The sequence below is a fragment of the Mesoplodon mirus genome (genome assembly GCF_964341445.2).
Source record: "Mesoplodon mirus genome assembly, chromosome: 5".
In the NCBI taxonomy this organism is placed as follows: domain Eukaryota; kingdom Metazoa; phylum Chordata; class Mammalia; order Artiodactyla; family Ziphiidae; genus Mesoplodon; species Mesoplodon mirus.
In genome coordinates, this window is record NC_138980.1 from 180495488 (window position 1) to 180512268 (window position 16781).

At 50.7% G+C, this 16781-nt stretch overlaps 1 protein-coding gene across 4 annotated transcripts in view; it reads right to left on the bottom strand.

Annotated features, from left to right (window-relative positions):
• Positions 1-16781, bottom strand: part of ICE1 (interactor of little elongation complex ELL subunit 1) — a 534975-nt gene that overhangs the window by 55658 nt on the left and 462536 nt on the right. For 2 of the 4 annotated variants that reach the window (XM_082621033.1, XM_082621034.1), the window contains exon 1: positions 5757-6058. The exons of 1 other annotated variant lie outside the window; for it this stretch is intronic. In XM_082621033.1, the coding sequence (XP_082477159.1) occupies positions 5757-5840 (84 nt within the window). In that variant the 5' untranslated portion in view covers positions 5841-6058. Of the gene's footprint in view, positions 1-5095; positions 5185-5756; positions 6059-16781 lie in introns of those variants that run through there. One more of the 4 variants, XM_082621036.1, reaches the window with a different exon arrangement.

Consider the following 16781-nt stretch of genomic DNA (forward strand, 5'->3'; position numbering starts at 1 on the left):
GGCTTGCATCCTGATTGGAGAGCTATGGCTTATTCTGCTGACAAGTGCTCAGGTCTCGAGGACACACTCTGTGGAGTGTGCAGGGGAGGGAAAGTGTGCGTGTGTGCACACCATGAGGGAGTGAATGCAACCATCTTGACAACCTGTGAGTGGGGTGAAGAGAATACCAGAGTTCTTTGCACTATTCTGGCAACTTTCCTATGAGTTCTCAATTATTTCAAAATAAATTCTTTTTTAAAACCACACTAATCTCCTTGACTGCTCTGCTGTGGTCGATCTGCTAAATGGTCAGCTTGAATCCTCTCTGATAAGCCACACTTCCTCCTCCTGTTTGCTAACTTCTTATTAACTGCGCTTACTTAAAACTGAGAGTCTAGGTCGAGCTCCGTCAGAGCTGAGTGTGTCTCTCAACAGTCAGACAGGAGCCCGGGTGATGCCCTCTGGCACAGTGGTAACAGCCCACCCTTTTCCACCTGTGCGCACCCACCAGGACGAGCTGAGAGGTTCTGGCGCCCGGGAAGGCAGGCTCCAGCCTCGCTGGCCTCGTCTTCCTCTCCTCGCCTTTTGCTTTGTGCTTTACTCTATCACAGACTCTATTCTCCCCTCCTAGTCTTTGCAGATGATGCGCCCTCTGGCCACACTCTCCCTCCATCTCTTCCCTCTTATTTAGCCAGGAACCATCCTTCAGGCCTAGACTCACTTCTGCTGCGAAGCCTTCACCCGTCCCTCCTGGATGCTCCCAGGGTACCTACCCTGAACATCCCCCAAAATAGTACAGCTGACCCCTGACCAACATGTATCTGACCTGTGCAGGTCCACTTTTCCTCAAACTGTTTTCAAGAACTACGTGTACTTATTACACTACAGTTTTCGGTGGTTGCTTTTTCACTCTTCCGTAACTTTAACCACAACACAAGAAGCTCCACGCCTCTTGTTCATGGTTGTATTCCAACCCATGCCACGGCATCACAGACTCGGTGACGCTCAAAAAATGTTCACTAAATGAATGAGTTGCAATTTTGTGAGCATCCTTTATAACCACTCACAAATCATTATGTCTAGGGACAAGTATGTTTCAAGTTCCAAATGATGAAGTTCAAACCACTGGCGATTATCAAATGGGAGTCCAACAAAAGTTTATATAAATCATGCGCTCAAACCTGCTCCAAGGACAACCAAACACCATTTATTCTAACTCTGTTCTAGTTACATGAGCTAAACAGTATAACTATGTGCTTCAAACTCCCACCTGGATTCCCAAGAGAGTTAAACTGTTTCACTCTGCAGTGACTGAAACTAGTAAAATAAAAGGGCCTCTCCTTCACCAGAATTAAAGGGACTTATGCCAGCTTGACTTAAAACCACTCAAGACTTGTTTAACTGTACATAATACCACCAGAGTGAGGATCCACCTTGGTTTGGGATTCCCAAAGCTCGGCAACCCATATGCACACTGGGCTACAGATCAGTGATAAACCATTATAACCAATAAGGATGAGCAAACAGATAAGGTGATGTGAGAGACTAGAAAAAGAGAGACTAGTGGGTATCTCCGCACCCACTAAAGAAAAAGAGGGCAGGGAACTCCCTGGCAGTCCGGTGGTTAAGACTCTGCACTGTCACTGCTGAGGGCTCGGGTTCAACCCCTGGTCAGGGAACTAAGATCCCGCAAACTGTGGGCACGGCCACAAAAAAAAAAGAGAGAAAGAGGGCAGGGAGGAGTGAGACAGGAAGGACGACTTGCCGCGCACCCAAGCACTGTTCCACTGGGGACAGAGACAGCCAGCCCCCCACGGAGGTTCAGAATGAAGCCACAGCACTGACGCCAGGGCTCCTGCAGGCAAGACGCTTGTAATGTGCTTGTATATGTTCTGCAAGCTCCAGAAGTCTCAGTGTGTTAAAGCTATACAGCAGGATGCCTTCTCTATGTACAGAACCTCTTTCGTTTCTCCCTGGTACAATTTTAGTTGAAATACAGGACTTGCTGTGACACTAGGTAACCCTGCAGAAACTTCCTTTCTACCGGTGACCCATCATGGACCTTCTACCTGGCAAATGCCATCGCCTGTTCTCAGCCCACCATCTGTCTCATCCTGATTTCCGTATGCTTCCCGTTTAACTGTTTCTCCTTGCTTCACCGCTCCATGCTCCCCTTAGTCACGAGCCTGCTGGCTTTCTCTGAACAGACAGAACACACTTCTCCATTCTCCTATGCCCACCCTCTCCAGATAAAATCCTTACAATGAACTCAGTGCCCATCTGACCTGGCTGCTTCACTCTTTCCCTGGAAGTGTATCACAGTACCTTGGAGGCACCTCGCACTACAAACAAATGTGAAAACAGCTGAAAATCCCCTATGCTGACGTCATCCCAAAGCTTCGCTCCTACATTTCCAACGTCTCTCCCATCTTGGCGTCTGCTTTTTCCTACCTCTACCACAGTTCTCAGAGTCACTCAGGATTTAAATCTCTGGACCCTCCATCTTCCTGACTGAGATCTGTCCACTCTTGGCAGTTTCTCACACTCAGAACCTTGTTCTTCTCCATTCCCAATCCCAAGACCCTTCAGCTGGGCCACCCTCTATTACCACCAGCCTGCATCAGTGCAATCACTGACCTCCTCGATCCAGCACGCACACGGCCACCGGTTAGTTTTACGACAAACACTGCTTTTGTGCAGTAACCATGCAAAACCCTTCACTCTTCATGATGCTAACGGAATTAAGCACAGAACTTTAAGGTGGCTACCATTCAAGGTCCTCCCTAATCTGCCAGGAACCTACTTTTCCAGCCTGACTTTGCAATATTAAAGACTTGTTCCATGGACTCCACTCACAACTAACCATTCTCTTCCCCTAAAAAAGCACTCTAGGCAACAGAAAACCCAAATGCAATGGAGTACTGCAACCTAGGAGAGAGGTCTGCAAACTAAGGCCTTGGCCTGTTTTTGCAAATCAGGGTTCCACGGAACATAACCACACCCACCCCTTCAGTGTTCTCTGTGGCCATCTTTACGCGATGCAGGCAGAGCTGAGTACCTGTGAACGAGACCACAACACCTAACTATTTATGGTGCTGCCCCTTACAGGAAAGGCCTGCAGACCCCGGGACCCAGGGACTTCACAGGGCAACTCGTACTGCTGTTTTGAGAACCAGTAGCAGGAATGTGGCACAGGAGGAAGGAAGGCGGCAGAGGAGGCTACAGCAAAAACCCCCGGGGCCAGAGATTACAGCAGTTCACACACGGGTGGAAGCAGTGGGGATGGTGAGAAATGGGTGACTAACAAAGAAGCCAACAGAATCAGTTGATGGGCTGGATGCAGGCTGTTAGAGAAAAGGGAGAAACCAAGGATGACGTCTAGTTTCTGGTCTAAGCTACCAGAAGGATACAGTTGCTACTTTGAACCAAGATGGGGACTACTACGGGTAGACCAGGTTTTTGAAGGAAAATCAGATCCACAACTGGACAACGTAATCTACACTGGTCGTTCTCCTGCACAAAAGCCTCTCAGGGCTCGCTATCCTTTCAGAGTAAGAGCCCAAATCCTTACAATGGTCTCTAAGGGCTCCCACAGTCAGGCTCTCTTCTCTCTGACTTCATCAAACTCCCTGATTGCTCCAGGTCGCTTGTGTTCCCCACAAAATTCATAGGTTGAAATATAATCCCCAATAGGCTAGCCATTTGGAGACTGGTCCTCTGCTAGGTGAACAGGTCGTAAGGGCAGAGCCTCCATGGATGGAGTCAGTGTACTTATAAATGAGACCCCAGAGAGCTCTGAGCTCTCTCCCGGCTTCTGCCATTGAGGACACGGCCAGAAGGCATGAAGCAGGCATCCTGCTCTCACCAGATACCAAATCTGCCAGTCCCTTGATCTTGGACTTCCCAGCCACCATAACCGTGAGAAATAAATTCCTGTCGCTGACAAGCCACGCACGTTATGGGACTTCATTAGAGCAGCCCCAAGCAGACGCAGACACCAACATGCACTCCACCCTGCCACAGCACCTCCCTGCTCTCCCCGGGCACACCAGTCAAGCTCCTGCGTCAGGCCACCACACCTGACGACGCTTCTATTGTCTGGGATGCTTTTCTTCAAAGACATCAACAGAACTTATTCTCACCACCTCCGCTCAAATACAACCTCTGTGAGGACTCCCTATTTAAATTCCACTAGCCCCTGGGCCCTTCCTCACCCTTTTGTTCTCCCCGGTTCTCTGCTCACTTTATCTCCAGCACATTTATTACCTTCTCACATAACTTGTTTAATCTGTCTCCTCCCTCCACCTCCTAGAATGGAAGCTCCAAGAGATGGAGCGTATTCGCTTCCCCCCCCTCACTGTGTAGCTGCACTGCCTAAAACACAACAGGTGATCAATAAATATTTGTTGAGTAAATAAACCGGCCCGAAGAATAAATATAACTCGTGAAAGAGTCAAGAGAACTTCACTCACGTTCCTGGGTTTTGAGGGAAAAAAACAAAAGCACGTTCTAAATGCCTACGTGAGGCAGCTCAGCTCGGACAATTATTTGACCAGAAGCTCCCCCTCTATTTCAGAGCGCCAGCACATGACTTTCTTTTCTCCCTCCCCTGCTCTCAGCCCTTAAATGTTTGGGACCCGTTCACAGATGATGCAGTTTAAAACAAAAACAAAACGAAACAAAACCCTAAGCTTATCTAGCCTACATTCCTTTCGGGTTTCATCAGTGCTCTCCCCTCTGCGCTACACTCACACCAACCAGACTTCGTTCTGCTCCTCAAAGACACCTTGCTCCTTTTCACGTCAATAACCGCTCGCCCGTTAAGCCCTCTACCTAGGAAGCTGCTCTCACACCTCTGTCAGTCTTCTTCTTCTCATCCTTCAGATGTCCGAACGCCACCACTTCAAACACACCCTGTCGGCTGCCACCCCAGCCAAGCGACAAAACCACCACGTCCAACTCCTCCTTTATTTTCCTAACACTTAGAACCTTCTAAAGTCCTGTTTGCACACACGTATCTTATTTATGACAGATCTTACCTACTTTGTTCACCACTATGTCCGCGGTGCCTAAAACACTAAGTAAAATAGGTGATAATTTAGTTACACGTCCATACCGTGGTAGACAGTTCCGCTTTACCGTTAAAGACACTGATCGCCAGAAGAGAGACTCCTGATATCAGACAGCTGGGAGAGTCTACTGGAAACGACTACTTGGGACTATTTCCGCGACTCCGTGAGACCTGGGGCCAGACACTAGCAGTTCTTCTGCCACGGTAGCGCACAGACCACGCTACAGCTAGGAACCTCCAGGATCTTCAAGCCTTTAATCGATGAACGACCCTCTCGGCCAATCCGCAGGCCGCATAAGAACCTGCCCCCAGGCAAGGAATATTTTAAGGACGGACCAGCACAATTTAAAAAAAAACCTTATCCTGGGAAAGGTGGCTTCCCTTGTCATTGTGACCATCCCTCATCTACCTACAAGTCAGCCCTGGGGAACCCTGAGACTGCATAAAGGCAGCAGGGGGCCCTCCAGAGCTCGCTCCCCAACCACTGCATCCCAGTAAATGAACCCTGTATCCTAAACCTAAATAACGCAAAGGAAGCCGTTCCCAAAACAACTGAAGGGAAGCGGGGGGCAGGGGGGAGGGGGGCTTCAGGCCCGGGAGTGGGAGCAGCGCGCGGAAGCTTAACGCGCGCGGCCCGACCCCCAGCCGGAGCCCTGGACGGACGGCCCAGCCCCTCCGCACCCTCGGCCCGGGGGAGACGCCGTACCTGCTGCAGGGAAGCGCAGCCCTGACAGCGCGAGAGGTCCGCCGCCGTCCCGGGCGCCGCCGAGTGGGTCTCGCCCGGCATCATGGTGCCGCCGCCGGGCCCGGTGAGCCCGCGCGCCTCAGGGACCCGCGACCTCGGCCCTGTCCTGCCTCTGCTGACGCCGCCGGGGACGCCGCCTGCCAGGCCGCTTCCCGCCGGGTCCGGGCGGGTCCATCCGTGCACAGAGGTCCCCGTAGAGCTGACGAACCACTCTCCGAGCCAGAGCTGCCTCAGGCACTAGAAAGAAACGCTACCCGGCGCGGCCCCCGAGCGCGACGCAGTCCGGCCAGGACCCCGCCCCGCCCTGGCTCGCTCCGCCCCTCGCCGCGGCGCGGGGCTGCCTGAGGCGCTGCCGGAGCAAAATAGGGAGCGGAGCCGCGCCGATGCGGCTGGGAAGACGGGCGCGAAGGAAACGTCGAGGAGAGAAGAGACATCGGAGGTGCCCTTCTTCCACAGTGTAGGATTTACTCGTTCATTGCCGGCTTGCTGTGTGGCACACTTCACATAGACACCTAAAACCTTCAACGAGGGGGAGGTGACCTGAGCATGACGTCATTCCAGGCGCCTCATGGTCTTGAAGGACCCCGCACCCGGACGGGCCAGTGCACGATTCTTAAGTGAAGGGATGGGCGCTGTCCGAGTCCGGCCGGATCCAGGAGGAGAGGGCAGGACTACAGCTCCCAACGCCCCGCGCGGCGGGCGGACACCGAGTGGTTCCTCCGGCCGCGCCCGGTGCGCTTTGGCGCCTCGCCTTGTTTGTCGTCGCCGCTGACCAGTCCTTTCTCCGGGAACGTCTTTCTTCCCGGCAGCGCCTGCTGTGACCACTTGCCGTCCGACCCGGCGCTCCTCGGCCTCATTCCAGACCCATCTCCGCCGTGTCCCTGAAGCCTCGGCTCTGGGCGCCGCCACCCACTAGGTGCCAAGCACAGCGCCTGGCCGAATCCTCGGCGACCCTGCCACCAATTGCTAGCTACTACCAAGTTGTATTTTTTAAATCTCTTGGAAAGGGAAAAAAGAAAAGAAATCCTCACCTGACCGCAGTTCCTGGATACATTCAGGTCCCGATCTTCTTGTCTGAACCGAAGTTTTTCCCATCTGCATTCCAATACCCACCACCACCAGAGTCGCTTTTTGATAATCACAGCTTGCTGCCGTCGGTACCTTGCTCGGAAGCCTCCCGTGGCTACCCGACGTCTGGTTAGAAAGTCCAAATTCTTAGCATTCAGTACAAGCTTTGTATGTGTTAAGGAGACGTCCAGACCTTACCTGCTCCTTCCTTAATCTACAGGCTGGAAATTGCAACTGAAAACACCCCTTCCAAGAAAGCATTCTGGGTTCCTCTGCAAATATCGCACCCTTGCCCTTGCTTACACGCTCTGTGGCTGACACTTGCTGTGAAGTGGAGGGACAGGGTATCCAGGAGATCCCTAGATTACCTGTCGTGGGCACTCAAGACGCACCCGTACTTGTCTGAAGAGGTGCTGTGGGATGCGAAGAAAGCAAGAGTAGGGTTAAAAGTGAAAGGAGAAGTAAGCAGATGGACAGCGGGGAAGCAGGTGTACCTTGGAAGAGAAAGGGGAAAGGAGGCCCTTGCGGTCCTGGTGACTTTCCATTTCTGGTTTCCGATACCAGATAGCTGGTCTTAAGAGTAACTTCCTTTTTATTTAAGGTTTCCCAAATGAGTGTTTTTTCCAGAGTCCCTTCGTGGAGGAGGCACCAGCTTACCCTCCGGGGTTATCTCCCTCTGCACTGCACCCATGCACACAGCGCACCTCCCCTTGCTGGAACTGGGAGCCCTCACGACTGCCTTCCTGCCTTTGGGCCCCTGTCCTTGTCTTCCTCCAGCTTGACAGGCTGTTGTCCTGTTCCGGGCCCCACGTTTTACCTCCACAACTGCAAGTAATACCTAGGTCCGTTTTTGTCCCTTAGCACTGAGCAATTTTTTTTTTTCTTTAATAACACCACATTTTGACTTGTACTTTGGTGATTTTTATGTCTTAGAGGTGCTTTTTCCTTTTAAACTCTGCAAAGTGCTGTACACTGTAGGTGCTCCATGGATGTCAGAGTGAGTCAAATTTGCTGCAGCTAATTGAAGGTGAAAGAGAATAAGCACTTCCATTCAAAAGTGGAAGTGCATTTGTTTCAACGTCTGCCTTTCTCATAAGATATTTAAAGAAAAAAAAAGTCTGGTTTGTGTAATGTAGGGTGGGCAAAGTTCCCATAAAGGGCCACATAGTAAAATATTTTAGCCTTTGGGGCCATAAATCTGCAGGTCTCTACTGCATATCTGTCATTTTTTTTGTTTTTGAAAAACCTTCTAAAGACGTAAAAATCATTCTTACCTGGCAGGCTGTACAAAAACAAGTGTAATTGTAGTTCATGGTGGCAATTGATGTTGGCCACTAGTTAAGGAATGCTGAAAATAACATTTTCCTCTTTCCCACATGATGGGCCACACCTGTTTTGTTATTGTGATGGAAACAAGCAAGCAAACATCTACACTGCAGAAAGTGGTGAGCAATGGCTTTAGAACCAAACGCCTAGCCTTAAAGTCTCTAGCAAGTGACCTATTTGAGCTGGTATTTCCTTACAGAGGATTAGCTATAATTTAAGTGTAAAATGACAAGGACAGGGCCAAGTCCATAGGATCTTCTATACAGAGGGTAGGTATTAGCAATTCATTGATGGTGTTATCCACTTTGGAAAATAGAGGGTTAATATCTTCAGCCTACTCATTAAAAAAAAAAAAAAGTTTGGTTTTGTTTGGTGTTTTAGCTTTTTTTTTTTTTGGTCAAAATTCCAGGGAAAGCTGTGTTTTTCTGTCAGACTGTCCTAAGCCCTGGAGGGATGTCTAGATTCTGACTCTGATTTGGTGGACCCCTTGCCTGTAGAATCCAGTTAGTTATTTAGAGGAGAAATAACTATAAAAGTCTCAGTTCTTGCCCAACACCCTCATCACCATCTCCCAGATACTTGGTAACTTCTCACAAAGCTTTAGAGTATAACATAATTAAAAGGTTAATTAGATTGATTATTTAATTTATTAACATGATTCCACTGAAATGGCTAATAGATTTTGTTTAGAAGTCAAGGCTTTTATCACAGGAACTCAAAATGGAAAGTTGTTTGTTGTTTGAATGTTCTTGTATTTTGCTTTATGAAGAGCTATTCTTTCATTTACCCGTAAGAAAAATAAACTATGTTTCTTCTTTCTTTTAAAACCCTGAGAGATGTCTTATGGAGGAGCTGCAACTCTAGTACCCTACAACTCGGTGATATTATCTGCTGGAGTTATATGAGTTTCCACATCTGTGATGTAATGCTAACATAAGCCCACAAGATGTCTGTCTTTCCCTGTCTGTGGTTTAGGCCCAAATGGAATTTCCAGCCATATTTATTTATGATAGAGCCCCTTCTTACGGGAGTAGAAATGCCATCTTCTGGGGTATCCTGTGTGGAGGTATTTTGTGGGAGCCACCTTGCCGTCTGCCCAGTCGTGTCCACTGTGTTTGGTTCTAGCGTGCCTTTGCCTCGGTGTTTCTTACTACCCTAAGCGATGGTAGGGTTTTGATCCTCCCCCAGGGATCGGGGGCAGGCCCTGTGACTTTGCTTACAGCCCAACTCTTAAGTTCAGGGGGTAAGCATGTTACTTCTTCCTGGAAGATCGAGTTCACTCAGAAACCAGAAGAACCCATTTTTGTTTTAAAACAAGCGTAATATGGAATAGAATGCAAAACTGTTACGATTGTTAAAGCTGAAGCACAATTTTAAAAGACTTTCCTGGTTGCTAAAGCCCTCTCCAGGGAAGTGTGGGGTATTTTGTGAACAGCTGGCAGCTGTAGCTCCTTGTCACGTGAGACATTTCCTGTGGTCTCAGGGATTTGCTTCCTAAAAGTTCCTACGCTACAGTCCCAGTAACTGGCGCCTTCCGGCCCCAGGATCATCTATACAGTTTGTGAGGCCAAGTGTAAGACGAAAATGCCAGACCCCTTGTTCAAAACTTCTGAAGAATCTTAAGATGCAACAGCAAAGCACCAAACAAGCACAGAGCCCTTGGGAGTGTGGATCACTCTTTGACAAAACAAGTAGCACACAGAGGAAGTGGCCCTGCCAGCCACCGTCTTTCTAACCAGACCTGCTCCCAGCCCTGCTCACCCTGCGTGGTCCCACCCCCTCCCAAACCAAAGGTACAGGGCTGTGTCATCACTACTTTCAGACTCGGCCTGCCAAATGGTCGCATCTAACGCCCCCCTCCCTGTCCTCAGAAACACCAGCATCTGGCCATTCCAAAGGTATCACTGATTGACTTCTCACTTCACCAAACTCTCTTATCCTGGGTCTCGCATCTCTCCTTTCTGTCTGTCTGTCTGTCTAGGCCCTTGATGAATCTGGTTACACATGCCCTCACCCTCCCGTGCTGTATATCAGGGGTCCCCAACCCCCGGGCCGAGGTCCCCTTAGGAGCTGGGCCGCACAGCAGGAGGCAAGCAGCAGGCGAGCCAGCAAAGCTTCATCTACCGCTCCCCTTCGCTCCCCATCGCTCCCCCTCGCTCCCCCTCGCTCCCCCTCGCTCCCCCTCGCTCCCCATCGCTCCCCCTCGCTCCCCTTCGCTCCCCCTCGCTCCCCTTCGCTCCCCATCGCTCCCCATCGCTCCCCATCTCTCCCCATCGCTCCCCATCTCTCCCCACCACTCCCCACCGCTCCCCGTCTCTCCCCATCGCTCCCCGTCTCTCCCCGTCGCTCCTCGACTCTCCCCGTCGCTCCCCTTCACTCCCCATCGCTCCCCACCGCTCCCCATCTCTCCCCATCGCTCCCCATCGCTCCCCATCTCTCCCCATCGCTCTCCATCGCTCCCCTTCGCTCCCCATCGCGCCCCATCTCCCCCATCGCTCCCCATCGCTCCCCACCTCTCCCCATCGCTCCCCACCGCTCCCCATCTCTCCCCATCGCTCTCCATCGCTCCCCTTCGCTCCCCATCGCGCCCCATCTCCCCCATCGCTCCCCATCGCTCCCCACCTCTCCCCATCGCTCCCCACCGCTCCCCATCCCTCCCCGTCGCTCCCCATCCCTCCCCGTTGCTCCCCGTCTCTCCCCCTCGCTCCCCATCGCTCCCCCTCGCTCCCCATCTCTCCCCCTCGCTCCGCCTCTCTCCCCATTACTCCCCATCTCTCCCCCTCGCTCCCCATTGCTCCCCATCGCTCGTGTCACCGCCTGAACCATCCCCCGCCCCACCCCACCCCCATCTGTGGAAAAACTCTCTTCCAGGAAACCGGTCCCTGGTGCCAAGAAGGTTGGGGACCGCTACTGTATATCATTCCTCTCTCCTATGGCTCTTGTCAAAAGACTCCAGGGAGCCCTAGGATAACTGAAGAGTGACCCCAGGAAAATTCTCAGGGGTCCCTAAAGACAAAATATTTCCTAACTGTTGAATAAAAAAAATTATTCACAACACTTGACAAAGAACAGTGAGGAAGCATTACATAGCACCATCATGATAGCTGTAGGGGCCACTGGGATGGGGTTTTGAGGAAGGGGTTTGGACTCAACTCCAAATACCACCAGGAAGAGTGGGAATTTATAGCCATGGAGCAGGGTGGGGGGCAGTGGAAGGAGCGTTTCTAAAAGGAGACATCAGGCATGAGAGGGTGGAGGGCAGGAGTTCTGGCTAAACCATGCTAACAGGATTCTTGCTGAAGGCAGGCCGGGTGATCAGGCCTCCTGTGGGGTCGGTGGAGGATGAGGAACAGGGTTCGAAATCTTGGGAGATCCGATATCCAGAGGGGAAGATTCTGGTTCAAGTGACTTAGCAAGACCCTTGCTAAAATTGCACGAAGCATAGATGAACCCAGAAGCCCGGAAGTCAGGCCCACATTGAGAAGACAGTTCGGAGGAGTCCTGTCGAGGGACTGGCAGCTCAGGCAGCAGCTGCTGGCCCGCAGCACTGCTCCCCCAGCCCCGCTGGGCCTCCTCCAGTTATCACATAAAACAAAGGTTTCTCTCCCAGAAGAGGCTTGGGGACCTCTTTCATTCTCAGGGCCACGGCTCAGCTGGAGTCTGGGTGAAGGCCTGCCGAGGGGGCTGTGCTCTTAGAAAGCCCACCAGGGCATTTCCAAACCAGAATAACCTTCACTGCCACCGCCTCAAGGCCGAGAGTGGGTCCCAGCCCAGGGTGACAGCAAGGCTGGATTCCGCAGGTGAGAGGGAGTGGAGAGGTGCCACCAGAGGCCACCCGTGGATGCCTTCTGATCCCAGATCCTCTCAGGCAGATCGGAAGGAAGGGTCTCTAACAGGCGTTGTCCAAGGTTGGCGGTGCTCCTTTTGAGACAGGCTTACGTTTTCCACTTCATGGGAATCAAAGCTGCTGGCGAGACGGAGCATCAAGAGGGCCGGGGGAAGCCGTCCTGCCTGTTGGACACCCTGCCTGGGTCCTCCCGCCCAAACCCCTCGCCAGCTCCTGCACACCTGCACTGCCGGCTCAGTCCTCACCCGGGGAGTCCTGCCGCCGCCTTGGTAGATCCAGCAGCTACTTAAAACCCTCTGCCCACCTCTAGCCATGATATTCTCTGGGCAGCAAGTCTTCTTTGTTCTACTATTTTTTGGAGACAGTGACTGTTCCGCTTCCTTTTAGTCCCTTCCCTTGGGCATTGCCTTCCCTCCCGTCCCACCCACCCCCTTCAGAGTCTGTGCCCTGAGCTGAGGTTTGGTTCCCGCAGCCTCTGCTGGCTTGTCCTGTATCCCTGAGCTCTCCGAAGACCAACTTTGGAAATGATCTGTTTCTATGATGCCTCTGATACCCATAATTCTCATGCTCTTAGCATCCCTTCTTGTCATCATTTAAAGGGAACCATCTTTGCTAATTTAACCGGAACATCTCCTAAACTGACTTTTTTTTTTTTTTTTCTTTTTTAGCTGCGTTGGGGCTTCGCTGCTGCGCGCAGGCTCTCTAGTTGCGGCGGGGGGAGGTTACTCTTCGTTGCGGTGTGCAGGCTTCTCATTGCGGTGGCTTCTCTTATCATGGAGCGTGGGCTCTAGGCGTGCAGGCTTCAGTGGTTGTGGCTCATGGGCTTCAGTAGTTGTGGCTCGTGGGCTCTAGAGCACAGGCTCAGTAGTTGTGGTGCACGGGCTTAGTTGCTCCGCAGCCTGTGGGATTTTCCCAAACCAGGGCTCAAACCCGTGCCCCCTGCATTGGCAGGCAGATTCTTAACCACTGTGCCACCAGAGAAGTCCCCTAAACTGACATTTGTGTTGAACGGCACTTCGCCATCATCTTTTCATGGTTATTAAATATGAGGTCTGGTGAACCCCATTCAAGGTTTGACACAAAACTGCCCAATGGTGTCCTCAGCCCCCTGCCAGGAAGTGTTTTCATGCACCTGTGAGCTTGGCTGTAGGTAAGAGTCCCATCTGGAGTCTGCTAGAAGGACTTGAAGGTAGTGGCTGCTCAGAAGGCAGGTCTCTGAGGGGTGCCGGTCATCAGCATCCACACTGTGAATTCTCACTCCTCATCAGTGTTTTCCCATCCTCATGCTGCTGCTCTCTGGGACTGGATAATTTTGGATAACTGTGGAGCCTTCCTGCACATATTAGGATATTAAACAGCACCCCTCCAGGCTGCACACCAGATGCCAGTAGCCCCTCACCCCCCCAGCCCCAGTGTGAAAATCAAAACTCTCTTCAGACCTTGCTCAGTGTCCCCAGGGATGGGGGGACGGTGTTTGAGAACCACTGCTCTACATCATGGTAGTTGCATCTTTAAATTTCTTGGCGGCTGGAAGGGAAAATAGGGAGGCAAGGGAGCAATTTTTTGAAGATAGGGGATGCACAGCTCAGCATGGAGTCCTCATCTTGCACAACTTTCAGCATCATTTGTCGCAGCTGTCCATCACCCTTTCCTCCTTCATCTGGGTCTTCAGCGGGTTCCCGGCACCCTCTCTCTGAGTGTGCTCCTGCTAAGTCTCTCTTACTGGGCCCACTGGCTCACCTCGCAGGGTGTCAGTGCAGGTGGCCCCGCTGCTGTCCTCCTCCTCTCCTCCCTCCAGGTTCACTACCTGTACAGCGGCCTTCAGCCACCTGGCTTTAAGTACCGTCTGACTCCATCCAGCCTGGGCCTCTGGCCTGAGCTCTAGAAGAGCATGTCACCCGCCTGTGTGCTCTCTCCCCGTATCCTGACCGTCTCCACCTGGGTTAACTGCCATGTGTTCTCCCGCTTGCAGACCCAAAGCCGAGGAGGACCCTTCCCTCCTCTCCTCTGTCAGCCCACGTCCAGCTCACGGGCAGCTGGGCAGCTTGCAATCAAAGCATGTGAAGCTCCCAGGCTCCCATCACACGTACCACCCTCCCCCACGTCTGTCCTCATAACACTCATCCTAATGATGCTTTCACACAGAAGTCGTATCAGATTCTTCTTGGACCAGGAAAGAGCGAAGTCACAGCTGTCCTTGGAAGATCTGCTGCCTCTGTGTTCTCACGCCCTCTCTCTCTCCCCTACTCACCCCGACCTGGCTCCTGGCCTTCAGGCTGCATCATGGCGGCACCTCTGACTCCAAGGTCTTCACAAGGCTCTTCCTTCCCCCCCAACATCGGTTGGCCTCCCTCCCCCACCTCATTCACGTCTCTGCTCCAGGGCCACCCGACCAGAGGGCCTGCCTGACAAGTCTGTCCAGAGCAGCCTTGCTGTCCATCCTCCTTCCTCGTCTTCTGAGCTCTCATCACCACCCAGCATCATCTGTCTGTTTGCTGATGGCTTCCCTCTGCTAGAATGGGTGCTTCATGGAGGAGAAGCACTTTTTATCATTCTGTGTCCCCAGTACCTAGAGCACACCTCACACGTGGCAGTTATTCAACAGATCTCATTGTGGAAAGAATCAATGAGTGAATTAATAAATGAATATCTGGATAAAAAATATAGTTTAGTGAGGTTAGCAATCAAGAGCTCCACAGTCGTGCACCTTCTCACCCAAATGAGCTGAAAACATATGTCTCCACAAAAACCTACACACAGATGTTTATAACAGCTTTGTTCATAATTGTCAAAACCTGAAAGCAATTCAGATGATCTTCAGTGGGTGAATGGATTAAAAAAAAAACTGGTACATCCTGTCAATGGAACACTATTCGTCACTAAAAAGAAATGAGTTCTCAAGCCATGAAAGACATGGAGGAACCTTAATTGCACATCACTAAGTGGAAGAAGCCAATGTAAAAAGATACATCCTGTATGATTCCAACTCTATGACTTTCTGGAAAAGGCAAAACTGTGATGACAGTAAAAAGATTGTGGTTGCCAGGGATTGGGGGAAGGGAGAGGTGAGTAGGTGAAGCACAGAAGATTTTTAGAGCAGTGAAAAACATTACTCTGGGGACTTCCCTGGTGGCGCAGTGGTTAAGACTCCACGCTCTCAATGCAGGGGGCCTGAGTTCAATCCCTGGCCAGGGAACTAGATCCCACATGCATGCCGCAACTAAGAGTTCACATACCACAACTAAGGAGCCCGCCTGCAGCAACTAAGACCTGGCACAGCCAAATTAATTAATTAATTATTTTTTTTTTTAAAAAAAGAGGGCGTCCCTGGTGGCGCAGTGGTTGAGAGTCCACCTGTCGATGCAGGGGACACGGGTTCATGCCCTGATCCTGGAAGATCCCACATGCCACAGAGCGGCTGGGCCCGTGAGCCATGGCCACTGAGCCTGCGCTTCCGGAGCCTGTGCACCGCAACAGAGAGACCACAACAGTGAGAGGCCCGCGTACCGAAAAAAAAAAAGAAAAAAAGAAAATATTACTCTGTGTTACTCTGTGTGATATGCTAATGATGGATAGATGTCTTACGTTTTTCCAAACCCATAGAATGTTCAACACCAAGAGTGACCACTACCACACTACCATAAACTATGGACTTTGGGTGATTATGATGGGTCAGTGTAGCTTCATCAGTTGTAACAAATGTACCACGTGGAAGGGGCTATTGATAACGGGGGTCGGCTGTGTGTGGGGGGGAGCAGGGACTATATATGTACTTACCACTCTATTTTGCTGAGAACCTAAAACTGTTCTAAAAATTAAATTCTAATTTAAAAAAAGAACACAAAGTTGTAGGCAGTGGGAATAACAATGGAAAGTCTCCAAGTCAGGAGGAAATTTGGCATGTTAAAGCATCATAAATCAGATCAGGGGCTTGGGAGTGTAGTGAGCAAGGGGCCAGTGGTGTTAATTAACTGAGGTGAGGAGGGGGACATGGACCAGATCCTACAGGGTCCTGTAAGCCAGGCTAGAAATGCTTTCGAGTTTAAGTGCAACGGGCAGTCATGAAAGGTTGTAAGAAATGGAATGGCCTGATCTGATTTCCATTAAAGGCTTCCCATTCTGTCTGTCCTATGGAAATAGACTAGGAGACGGGGGTGTCTTACCTGAGTTGGGTAAAACCATCAGCTTTGGGCAGGAAATCAAGGATGTGTTTCTCCAAAGATGTGCATAACTTAAAAAGAGTTGTTTATGGATTTCACAAGGAAAGATCACACAATAGAATTATCTGGGCCCCTGAATGACAAAAAGGTTTTGAAAACTAAGGTTTTGAGTTTCTTACTGGCCTTAAGAAGCCATGATTCTCAAAACGTCTTTGTCTCTGAAATTGGAGGTCCAGACTGCGAGTTGGGATGGTTTTATTCTAAGATCATGTGACTATAGCACATTCTGTAAATTATCCTGGCAGGAAAGGATTGCCAAGGAGGAAAAAACAAAAGGACTTTCATTTAGAACAAATGTCTAGCGATCGTTTGAAGTTTAGATAAAATGATACCAAACATCTTTGGCTGTACATTTTCTTTTGGCCTCCTTCTCCAGCCCTGACATAAAGAAAAATGGTGCTGAAATTTAACAGTACATTCCAGATATGTGGTGTGGAGACAATCATTCAACATATTCTAACGTGAAAAATGTATATCTTCGCTTAATGTTCTTCATTAAAAAAATAGGAATGTATGAACCCCAAA